The sequence below is a fragment of the Alosa sapidissima genome, chromosome 11 (genome assembly GCF_018492685.1).
Source record: "Alosa sapidissima isolate fAloSap1 chromosome 11, fAloSap1.pri, whole genome shotgun sequence".
NCBI classification, from domain to species: domain Eukaryota; kingdom Metazoa; phylum Chordata; class Actinopteri; order Clupeiformes; family Clupeidae; genus Alosa; species Alosa sapidissima.
In genome coordinates this window covers 33838239-33850676 of record NC_055967.1, presented here as the reverse complement: position 1 = coordinate 33850676, position 12438 = coordinate 33838239, and the positions used below count along the sequence as shown (strand labels likewise).

The following is a 12438-nucleotide window of genomic DNA, read 5'->3' as shown; positions in this document are numbered from 1 at the left end:
TGAATGGATTAGGAAAGAGACCATTCAACTTTGCAGAAGTCTATTCATATATATACATTATAAAATTAGTGTTTAAAGCAAAGTGAGTGTGGTGAGCACAGAAAAGCCATTACCTGTTGAACACTGATGTGGAGCAGTTTTCAAAGATGGGCCAAGAGGATATCACAACTATAGTCTTTTAAAAAAAAGAAAAGAATTGAAATGTAATTTTGCATCTATTGGCATGGTGTACTGTAAACAGCAAGTATTAAGGAAAGAAAGCACACTTACCAAAACACTGTTGATGAATGAAGATTGGGATTGATACAGCATAGTACACAAAAACATTTCCTCAAATATTTTATTTTAGAAAACAATGCATTGCACACTTTGAGTGAGTGAAAATAAGAGACAAAAGTAAGCAAATTACAGACTGTGGATGATAACGTTTCAACTCAAGCTTGTAGAACAACACCCAGAGTACCCAAACACAGTAGCACAGGCTGACACGCTGACAATGAATCACAAATACCAGTTTGATAGACCCAGTCAGGGCATTAAGCAGTGTCTGAGATTAGCTAATTGACATAACTGACATAAAACTAATTATCATAGTAAAGATGTGACATCTCAGAATCCCGATGGACACATTAATTAGCACCCTCAAACATTTTCTTCCTGCCACCCATGCCAGCCTTGTCCTCAAGGTTCTTACGCCAGTCGCCAACATCTGCAGGCTAAGAAGATTTTACAAAATCCTGTTTTAGTATGTGGCATCTAAATGCAATCTGAATATACAGCTTAGAAAAAGACTTGTTTTGTGTTCATGTTTTCCTATTGAGTACTCACCTCTTCCTTGACCTCCTTCTTCACCTGTTTCAGGTTGGCTCTCAGGTCCAAGTTCACCTTGTGCTTGGAGCCCAAGAGAGCCTGAAGCATGGCATCTGCTGACATACGTACTTTCTTCAGAGGTGGCTTCTTAAACTTTCCTTTTAGGTCCACGATTTTAATGTTTAAGTCCTTAACCTAAGGTTCAATGGGTGGAGAAAGAGACAGAGTGGTGGATAACAGGAAGGGGAAAAAGGAGCAGTAATGGGTGGTAACTCATGGATGATCTAAAGACAAAGATTCAGTTGCCTCACCTCATCGATAACTCGATTTGCTGTGTGCTCTAAAATGTATCTCTCCTCATCGATTATGTCTATCTTTGTGTGCAGCTCTCGGCACAGCTCCTGAGGAAAGAAAAAAAAAGCCAATTATTTTACAATTATTTATATTATTTTGCCAAAGCACATTAATTATAAACAAAATGCAGGGGAAATGTTCTAATCTTTGGGAAATCGTCTATTTGTAAAAATATCATTGGTATAGGATCAACACACAATATACAAAACTGGTGAACGAGTGCTTTCCAGTGGTTGCAGGTACCTGCAGTTCATCTTTGCTGTGTGGCAGGACGAGAGGTGGGACGTTTTCCTCCATGTACCGCTCCCTCTCCTCCACTTTCTGAACCCCTTCCGCCTCAAGGAGATCTTTTGCAACCTGGAGCATCATGCTCTGGAAGAGAATCGGTGAATTGCTGATACATAATGGCTAATGTTGCATCTCAAATCCATTTTGGCTTGATCATCATCTTTTGAGCCAGATTTAGGACAAAAGCAAAGCACCATACCTTCAGGTTGTGTTTCCGACTCATAGACATCCTTTTCCTAAAAAGAAGTAGAAAATTATAATAACCCTCAAAACCCTCAAGTGGACGATTGGTGAATATAATGCATGAAAAGAATGATATAAATCTAACACACAACTAACAAGAAATCACATAGTGGCAAGAAGTATACCTAACTTTTCCAGCAAATAATAACTGGCTAAAATTAACAAGCAGGCTAGTCATACAATAGCAATAGAGATTAAAATAAATTGAGAAATGAATGTTTCAGGCACTCCACAGTCTGTTATGAGCAAAATGTATGTCAACTAAATCAGAACCAGCTAGGCAAGTAACCCTACAACCAGTTCTTTTAGATTGTAGGCCCTGCACAGCATATTGAAGAAGTTGTGTGGCCTAGTTCTGTGGTGTGTGCAGTACTAGCAAGTTCAAGTTCACACAGTGTGCAAGTCCTGACCGCTCTACTGTCCCTTCTTTGCTGACAAGGCTACAGCAACAGGGAAGAAGACATAGGACTGTCTTGCAAGACACAGCTTAAACCTGTGAACTGCTAAACTTAACTTACAAAACTAAATCAAAGTTTCTACTCACTCTGTCATTTTGCCGGATTTGGTTCCTCACTTCCTGCAAAAGAAGAAAAAAGAATAGACTGTTATTTTCCAAACATAAGTGGACTTAAGCCTCTCATACCTAGACAGCACAGGGTGGAACAAAACACTTGATTTAACTGCTCATGAGAATCTATTTCAGCTCGCCTACATGGTGGAACGTACTGTAAGTAATGCTCTATAATGTGGTACCACAAGAAAACTGTCATGAGATCAGGTTCTTCAGATGATAAAATGCTATTGTCAATTATCATCGTCCTACAGTTGTTTTATGTTGATTACCAAAGTTGTTTCAACCCAGAGTTTATTATTCAGGGGCTCTCACATGCTACATCCATCATCACCTGCACTAGAGTTAGAAATTCGGAGTGATTTGGGGTTGCGTCATGTGACTGGCAAATGTATTATTGTGCCAACATTTGCCCTTGTAACTCTAAACTTGGGGTTGTTGAGCCCATGGAGCTAGGAGGCAGACGGAGGGAGCCTTGAGCCCTTCCTGAGTGGCGCTCATGACAGCCCTATCTGTGGAGTCGCTGCAACTCGACACTCCTAGTGGGATCAATGTAGAGCCAGCGCTGCCTTCTTGAACATCCTTCAGATGACCAAGACATCGTCGAAAGTCACTGAAATAACCCTCCGCTCTTCTCTTTTTTTCTACCCTTACTGTCTACACGTGTCGTCTTTTTATAGAAGGCATTAGAGAAGGATGATGTTCTACACGTCTTACATGATGATAACACAACCGTTTTGATATGCCTCGAAACCTAAACTTCAGGTATGGGTATGAACAGGTGTGAATGGCTGGAACAAGTAGGCCTACAATGCACATCGAATAAACAAACTCAATCTTAGCGGAAAACGTTATACAAGATCGTATCACAAGAAATACCAAGACTGATAACTCCATTGCGCTAACAAAGAGGAATGAAGGAGCCGATATATTTGGAAACAGACAGGGTATACCACTCCGTCAGCTGCTCAGATTAAGGTCCCAGTGGATCATGGTTAATCCCTCCAGGCCTTCGGTGATTTATCCATGCCAGTCAACCCAACGGCGTGTTAGCGTTCCCAAGACATAGGGCAGTTTCCATTGAAACATGGTTACAGCTATCCTAGAAATCTAGACGCACCCTAGCGGCAGCAAATTACATTTGCTGCCAGGGCTAGGTTACAGCTACAGCAGCAAACTGCCGCAAAGTAGGCTCCAGTTCTTGCCAAAAGCACAGTGCTGACAGGAAGGTAAACATTTGAGGATCCGTTTCAGGCGTACTGCTTGTCGTGGTATAGCGTTTCAGTGTCAAATCATCAGTCCATAGATCATCCTGGTCGCGAGAGGTCACAGTCCATAAATCAACACCATCCACAATGTTTTTTTGTTTTTTTTACTCTCACTTATCGGTTCAATTTCTTTGAAAGAATGACATTGCAGAAAACTATCGCAATAAAACAACCAAATACTCGACAGGATAGATTTGTATTTAGCCTAACTGTATCAGTAGGCTATGCTTGTCTTAAGTAGCCTAGCGCATGAGATGACAGCTGTCAAATTAATGTTTTTATGAGATTGTAAATCACAGGTGATTAAATGCTCAATGATTTGAATGAATGATCAATACAGCATTATACAGGAATAGTAGGCGTATAACATCCTTATCGGAGTAAACAGCTAAGCAACAGTTCAAAAGCAAATGTCTTTAGACAAGAACTGCTGTAGGCTATGTTAAAATGTGCCTTAAGCCATTTCTCATTCACAATGACATTCCAAAGAAAAGTTGTCTTAGCTAAAAACCTCTCTATTCACAGCTGGTTTCCTATAATAATGAAATAATCTGTAGATTTGCCAAAACATCAACAATCTAACCCCTGAAAGTCTCCCTGAAAATATGACATACAATACTTCTTACCTCAGAGAAGAACAGGGTTGCTCTGTTGGAAGATGGAAACAAGTGAGCAGAGGCAGGCAGAGGAAGTGTTAAGAAGGTATATATTGCATTCTCTGATCACTCTGTAAATCCTGCCTTTCTCTTTATGGTAATGGATTACCCCCTAAACCAATAGGCTGACAAGGTCATGAAATACAGTCCTGTCCCTCCTTGCCCACTCCTTTATATAAATAACTACGTCCTTCGAGATTGTTACGTTATTATCTTTTATTATCTATTATACTAAACAAAGACCACAAAGACATCTTATGTTATGTTCAGTATGACAGATGTAAGGCTGACTCAAATAACCAACATTCTCTCAGCTTTAAAATTTCACAAAACTATTTTTGCATGGAGAGTTTATTGGAGTTATGGTATTCACACAATAATTCTTGCTCAACATGTCAATAAATCATAAATAAAAAACAACCAAAACATCAATAAACAGGGCCTTACCTTAGATGAAGCCAAGTTCATTGATTATCCCAGACAAATGGCAATACTTAGAGGAATACAGTATCTGAATATCTGTTAAATGCGACCAACAATGAAGTGAGTCAACTCAAATAACACAGACATTCAATTGATAAAAACTCTCAGACCAACATCTCATTCTCAGAGAAACATGTTTTAGATTTATTTTTATTGGCCTAACCATTAGCAGCAGATAATGAGCAAACTTGAAATGAGCAGTATTTACTATGAGATATGAAATGATCTAATCTCCTCTAAAGTTATGTCATTAACATTGAGAAAGATTTCAACACAATACCAGTACTTACATGACACCCACACAGAACCCAACCAATGCTGTCAGACGTAAGGCCAAGGGAAAGGTCAAACTGCCTCAGCCGGCCAGGGGGGTTAGCCGAGGGAAGACTGGGAACAGATGAGATCTATCTTTCCCTTCACTCCAGGGAGGAGATGGCAGAGGCAGACCAGACGAAAATGTACAAGGAGAGGTTGAACACAGGTCAGTGACAGTGACCCAGTTATAAGGATGTCAATCATCTCAGTTATCTCAATCTTTACCAGTTGTTTTCTGGTATACATTTAAAATAAATTGCATGGTATACATTAATATTGACTGGAATATGTACTGCTATACTCACATTGTTTAACTTGTTTTAATGCCTTTGTCCCTGCTCATTGTCCATTTGTGTGTGTGTGTGTGTGTGTGTGTGTGAGAGAGAGAGATAGAGAGAGAGAGTTGTGTGGCTATGTATTTACAGTCAATTGAATTTAAGTTAGTGTAACATCATTTCAGCTAAGCATGTGATGACTTAAAATGCATTACTTAAAATTAGTCACCCATTTAAAATTGCAAACTAAATTAACAACAACCGGGACCATCAAGCAAAGTATGTATATAGTTTTGTAGACATAAAAATAGAGAAAACATTGTTTTATTTCAAAGTTATTTATTCAGATCATTACAAATGTAGATGAAATTCCATTCATTCTTAATGTCTTGCATATAAGAGTTATTCTGACTGTCATCACTAAAAGAAATGCCATACCAAAAAAATAACAGACTGAATGACTCATCAAGACATTGACTTTCAAGAAATTGTCCATCAAGAAATGATTTAGGGTTGAGCCTAAAGGTAAAAGAAGTTCTTTCAGACATTTAGAGATAGCAGAATTGGATTATTGAAAGCTAAGGCTCTATAGAAAATCTCTTTGAAAACAATCTAGCTGCAGGGAGGAAACTTATGCCTCGCCTCCCTCGAACATTTTCTTCCTGCCATCCATGCCAGACTTGTCCTCAATATTCTTACGCCAGTCGCCAACATCACGCAACTCCTTCTCCTGTAAGGACATTGAGTTTATTACAGCGACACATCCACTGCCAGTGAATGAAGGAGCACGGGCAGGCAAACCAAACTACTCACCTCTTCTTTGACTTCTTTTTTGACTTGCTTCAGGTTGGCTCTCAGGTCCAAGTTCACCTTGTGCTTGGAGCCCAGCAGAGCCTGAAGCATCTGATCAGCAGACATACGTACTTTCCTCAGGACTGGCTTCTTGAACTTGCCCTTCAAGTCTTGCACCTTGATCTTGAGGTCATCAATCTGGAGAGAGAAGACAGCAAAACAGCAGTGATTTAAACCTCTTAAATATGTAACAGAGGAAATTACAAATAGTGTTTAACTTCATGTCTGGTATGATGTTTAAAGCTAGACAGTGATGGAAACTTACATCTCTGACACCTTTGTTAACTTTAACTTCAAGGTCATATCTCTCCTCATCAATGGCATCAATTTTATGATGTAGCTCTCTCAGAAATTCCTAGAAACAGAATTACATTAACATTCCAAACCTTACACAATCCAAAGCATGCAACAACAATGTGCTAAAAAGACTTTAACACTCAACACTATACCATGAGGTAAGTGTTACAGCTGTTTAGCAAAACTTTAAATGATGTACTCATAATTTCATGGGTTGCATACTACTACTAATAACTATGATGACAATACATAGATCATAAGGCACAAAACAAAACACATATTTTACTCAGGTTTCTGGTTATTCTGGCTACTTAGAACATATTTAGGCTGTAATGTTTTTTTAAGTGGAAACAAATTACATGTTTTTCTTACACACAACTGCCCATTTATAGGTGTAATGCTTTACACCTAGGGTTCCCAAAATTTTCAGTCTGCGACCCCCAAAATAACGGTGCCAGTGCCGCGACCCCCAAAATAACGGTGCCAGTGCCGCGACCCCCACTATCCCCCGAGATGATTATACAAACGTCGCCTGCACTAATCAGGCTATCGAAACACAAGCATAATACCACAAAAGAACATAACAGCCTCAAACATAATATTATTTATAATTTCACAAGCATAATATAATTTATTCAATACTTTTATTAAACTATACAATAAAACAATTACAATTTTTATACAATTTTATACTATCACAATTTTTATCAAATGTTTAACTATTTCTAATAGATAAAAAAAAAATATATATGTTATTCTTCTGAAAATCATCTCGTGTCATTCCCTTTAACAGCAAGCAGCACAATTTCAAACAGCGCATCAGTATTTTGATAGTCAGTGGCACATATGGAACATGTATTCCAAACCATGCTTTACTAAAACCTGTTTGGGACTAGCAGAGTATAGCCTACACGCATCTGCACTCGTCTATTATTTGAAAGCATAAGCAAAGTGAAACTAACTTCACCGTGGTCTCTAGTCAATGACAAAACAGTTCTACACAGCTAATTACTTTCGCTATTGACTGACAAGGGGTTACCATCGAAAACATATCCTGAAAATTCGCCACTGACCAAGTGTAAGATAACAATGAGCTTCATGATAAGAAAAGCTTTGTGTCACATTTCTGATTGTCAAAATAGAGCCCTTTATGTATATAGAAAGTCCAAAAATGCAAGTAACTTGAGGAAACACCCTACAGGATGTAAATAAGAATGTGAATAATTTAGTTTTGACAAAAATGTCAGATAGAACCTTACAATTCCAACGGGGACGCTGTACACCCGTTACGCTTCTGTAAAACTCAGCTTTGGTACCTGTAAGGCTTGTGTACCACTGGGCAAGGAGAGAGAAGGACAGCTTTCTGACATGTACACCCTCTTCTCCTCTTCTCCTCTTATCACCTCTGCCTCCAGCAAACCTTTGGCAATCGAGAGCATCAAGCTCTAAGGGATGACACAAGGCAAATTGGTCAAAGGCCTCTTACCTCAAAGACAGTCATCTGTTCCATTTCTAACCAGTGTCAAGGCTAAATATGTTTTAAACATTTCAGAATAAAGAGTGTGTCATACTTTAACATTACGTTGTGCAAACAAAATCAGTGGGTTTGTACCTTCAGATGGTATTTGCGACTCGATGACATCTTTTTTCTGAAGTGTTGCAGGGAAATAATTAGCATATATTAAAGGCAAAAACTGCATTAAAGATAGATAGATAGATAGATAGATAGATAGATAGATAGATAGATAGATACTTTATTGATCCCCAAGGGGAAATTCAAGATATGGTACTGATATCATTGTGTGTATCCCACTAGCACTGTAACCGTGATATATAATGCAATGTTTGATTCAACTCAACACAACCAAATAAGGAAAAGGTATGAAATGATCCCCAAAACTGACACCTAAATCAAATACTAACAAATACAGTAATCAAATGCAATAATCAAGAAAGAAAGACAGCAAAAAAGCAGGAAAGAAATACAGGAAGACAGAACAAAAGGAAGAAACAAACACACAAACAAATAAACGAACAAACAAACTTACTCTGACATCTTGGCAGAATATTGTTCACGCTCTGCAAATAAGGAAAGTCAGCATTACTTCTATAAGAATAGAATTGCCCTCACTTATATAAGTGCAATTAAGCCAAGACCAGGAAAGCTGAATATCAAGTACACATTATTTGGAGACTGTGATGATTAGTTCCTACTCAAATACACAGATTGCAGCACAGGATAGCAATAACATTTGAAAAACAATATTGTGCTGAGTGAACAAAATCCACTTTACACCTTCAAAGCAGTTACGAATAAGGAATCACTTTGTGAAGTACGTTCCTACAGAGTGCTCATAATTCCAGGTCCAGGAGGAAATCTTATCCAAACACAAGATTAGCCATTTGGTCTTAAGTGGATGTGGGTATCTATATTTGGAGGAGTCCATCTAGTCCAGCTGTTGTGGTACGGGTGGCACTGTTATGGTAAACTTGGCTCTAGACGAAAACCTGATACCACCAGTGTTAGGGCTTACACGACCCTCTGGAAAAATCTCTGAGATGTCTCAAACATGAGACCATGCTGCAGTAGAAATTAAGTGATTAATGCGGATAGTAGGTCTAAATGGATATAGGATAAATAAAGTGATTTTCACATACACACACAACGGTACATACACAAGCAGGGGCGCTGCTAGATAATTTGGGCCCTATGACAGACGATAATTCTGAGCCCCCTGGTAATGTATAGTATTATTGGGGGGGCTCTCTGGGGGCCCCCTGTCAGTGCTGGGCCCTTAGAACCGTCCTAACCCCCCCCCCCCCCCCCCCCACACACACACACACACACCCCACCCCAGAGGGGCCCCTGTACACAAGAATAAAAACGATCATAAATAAGTGCAGTCATTACGTTTTAGGAATTATTGTTGCATTTACTGTAGTCATATTGTACTGTATCAAACTGAGGGTGCATCAGGCATTCAAGAGTTCAAAATGAAAATGACATTATTATTGTTTTTGCAATAGAAAGGACTGAGCAACAAACACTACATTTACACAAAACCATTGCAAAGAAGCTTAAATAAGTACAAATATCCCAGCCCCTAAGTAATACCCCTAAGTTTGCTGCATCTCAGTCTGAAAGAACAATTACATACACACACACCTCACACACAAACACACACACACACACACACACCACACACACGCAGGCACGCACGCACACACGCACGCACACACACACAACCACACTCCTGGCTTGACAAGTGTTAGCCGATATAACTGGTGTGATAATGTGGTGTAATCTATAATGATCTCCTTTCTCACCCAACAAATGCCTTTGCATATTTTCCCTCCATAAATGTCTTCCAACTACCAATACAGATTCATAAAGATTAAGAGTTCCCCAGTACTCCCTGTGCCAGAGGAGTATGCATGATCAACTGCTGTGTTGACAGCTAAATAAACACAGGTGTATCACCTTTTAGAATCCAACTATCTAAAAAGATTATATTTCATGTCACCAGGCTCATTTTCAAACACAGCATGCTAACATTTAATGAAGAGTAAACAAACGCTCATCATTTTGTCATCAGTGTCTAACAACATAGAGATGGTTCAGAAGGTTCAAATGATTCCAAAGAAAAGCTAAAAGTAACAAATCTACCTGTTCAAATTCTGCACCTATTTAAAACACAAGCTTTACCATACAAATAAACCTGATTAACTTCAATGGACCCCATATTCCTAAATCAAGATGAACAGGATGTGACATATTTTCAAGCATAATTTTCATGTCCAAATAACCCGGCGACCACAGCTTCAGATCAGATCATTAAATCTTAGCGCAGCACACCGACACATGCATGGTACCCAAAGCCGATAAAGTCCAAAGCATTTTGAACGGTCAAGGTGTTAATCCCGCCAGCCAACAAAGGCTTTGACAAAGGTCAGAACGGTACAGCTCTTACCTATGCGTGAAGAGGTGGAGGAAAGGACAGTGAACTGAAGGGTGGAGAAGAACGAATGGCCACGGTCAGACCTGATTATCAGATGGTATATATGGCATTTCCCAATGGCCAAGTAAATCCCATCTTTCTCTTTATGGTAGCAGACTCATTGCCAGACCAATTGGCTAACAAGCACCTGAAACTCTATATGGAACCTCCAACTCCTCCCTTCTTCCCACAATATAAATAACCCTTCCTGCAGGAGAGGGATGCTCATTATCTTGCTCCTCCAGACAACACCCCTTATTTAGCAGGAGCAGGGGCACCCGTCCTCTGAAAGAATGAGGAGGAGACCGTTCCAATGCCTTGTTCCTACTCTAAGAAGGGGGTGGTGGTGGTGATGTGTGTGTGTGTGTGTACATGGGTGGGTGGGTGGGAAAGGGCTATAGGATTGGGTTCAGCTGTGGTGAGTGGTGTTCCAAGACGGGGGGGGGGGATGTGTATACCAGTGCTTTAAGGGAAGGTGTAGACCAGTGCTTTAAGGGGAGGTGTAGACCAGTGCTTTAAGGGGAGGTGTAGACCAGTGCTTTAAGTGGAGGTGTAGACCAGTGCTTTAAGGGGAGGTGTAGACCTAGAGGGCAGCAAGTGCTGGGTCGGATCTGGCATGGATCTGGCAGGGCCTGTTCTGCCAGCATGCCCGCTGCCCGCGTGTGATCGTGTGCTGGCACAGGGACAGAGGTTTATCCAGGCAGAAGGAAATAATCTGACCTCATGAAAAACGAGAGATGACTGACGGGAATGTGTGAAAGAACGGAAGAGGAGAAAATCAACCCATTAACCAACCCGTATGTTCATGTCCAGCTGATGCAGAGTCCAGGGCAGCCTCCCTTTTTTCCGCCCTTGGCCAGCGTGTACTTTGTCAGTCGTCAGAAGGGAGAGAAGAGGGACGATTGGGTTACGCCTTAGAGAGGCCTGAGGAAACCACACACTCGCGGGGGCCGCCGGGTGCCCGTTTGGAGTGCCATTGGGAGACTCCACAGAGGAGTATGAATAGAACCGCGTCACTTCAAACCAGTTAGTCTCCGAGAGAGGGGAAAGGGAGGAAAAATGTGCAGAGATCAACGTGTTGACAGATGGAGCCCAACAGAGGCACTAAGTGGCTAGCCCAGCCAAAGTCATTTGCACTGTGAGAGTGTGCTAGAAAGCTCTACCCTCATCATGCTGAGAGGCCTCACATTCAGTAGTCATAGTCATTCAGCTCCACTGAATACAAAAAAAGCATTTAAGAAAGAATGACAAAAAAAAGATGATTTGTCAGTTTATCCACTGGCCTACGCTCGAACGGAACAGATTTATGTTGCAAAAGGAACACAAAGGACGTTGTCCCCTGTAAATGGGTGTTTGATTGTACTCTCCTGAACAGGTTGGTAGGAAATGCTCCAGTACTTCTCAAGGATGTATAACAAGTGAATGAGGGCATCCAAAATCTAATTTGACAAATGAAACAATGGGTTTAGGGCATTAAAATAAAGACCTTAGCCATGGAGTCAAGTCCAACATTTGATTGAAATAAAAACACTGCTATGGATTAGGGATGAATCAATTACATCAGTTACAACCATAACTGCAGTATAATCATATGAACATATGTTTATGCATTGTGATAACAAAATAAGTCCAGATATCCCAAGTACATTTTAAAACTTTGCATATTTGCATGTATGCTCTGCTTTTTCTAATTTTGTCTTTGCACGTAGGCCTACATGTTGCTATATTAGGCCTACTGTGGTTCCATGGCATCATCTACATAGTATTCAAACAAAATCAATGACACCCCAGAATAAGTTATGACTTTTTTTAACTGGATGAGTCCGTGTTTAATTGCAGTATCAGTATAACTACCAATATATGATGCTTTCCTAACTCGCTACAGTGCAAAATGATTATGAACATAAACATTAATGTTACGTTTTCAGCCACGTCCTTGCTGAAGTGAAGTGTTTGTATTGGTATAGTGTTCCTGTCATCAGCAACTGATGGGAACTTAAATGGATCCTACGTTTACACTGTTGGCTA

The 12438-nt window shown here is 40.1% G+C and overlaps 2 protein-coding genes across 6 annotated transcripts; both read right to left on the bottom strand.

Annotated features, from left to right (window-relative positions):
- Window positions 1-326: 326 nt before the first annotated feature.
- LOC121723479 (troponin I, fast skeletal muscle-like) lies at window positions 327-5135 on the bottom strand. Of its 5 annotated transcripts, XM_042109203.1 has the most exons (9): window positions 4964-5135; window positions 4638-4709; window positions 4161-4182; window positions 2240-2272; window positions 1652-1688; window positions 1408-1536; window positions 1122-1211; window positions 829-1005; window positions 327-716 (listed from the first exon to the last, which is right to left on the bottom strand). In XM_042109203.1, the coding sequence occupies exons 4-9, from the start codon at window positions 2245-2247 to the stop codon at window positions 630-632; spliced, it is 528 nt and encodes a 175-aa protein (XP_041965137.1). In that variant the 5' UTR covers window positions 2248-2272; window positions 4161-4182; window positions 4638-4709; window positions 4964-5135; the 3' UTR covers window positions 327-629. The 5 variants fall into 5 exon arrangements, with proteins under 5 accessions (XP_041965137.1, XP_041965135.1, XP_041965134.1 ...); XM_042109201.1 differs by lacking the exons at window positions 4638-4709; window positions 4964-5135 and having other exon boundaries at window positions 4161-4218; XM_042109200.1 differs by lacking the exons at window positions 4161-4182; window positions 4638-4709; window positions 4964-5135 and adding an exon at window positions 3220-3346.
- Window positions 5136-5592: 457 nt separating this feature from the next.
- tnni2a.1 (troponin I type 2a (skeletal, fast), tandem duplicate 1) lies at window positions 5593-10469 on the bottom strand. The gene is made up of 7 exons (XM_042109216.1): window positions 10384-10469; window positions 8461-8491; window positions 8025-8061; window positions 7729-7857; window positions 6381-6470; window positions 6077-6253; window positions 5593-5993 (listed from the first exon to the last, which is right to left on the bottom strand). Exons 2-7 carry the CDS (start codon window positions 8466-8468, stop codon window positions 5895-5897), a joined length of 540 nt encoding a protein of 179 aa, XP_041965150.1. The 5' UTR covers window positions 8469-8491; window positions 10384-10469; the 3' UTR covers window positions 5593-5894.
- Window positions 10470-12438: the final 1969 nt, after the last annotated feature.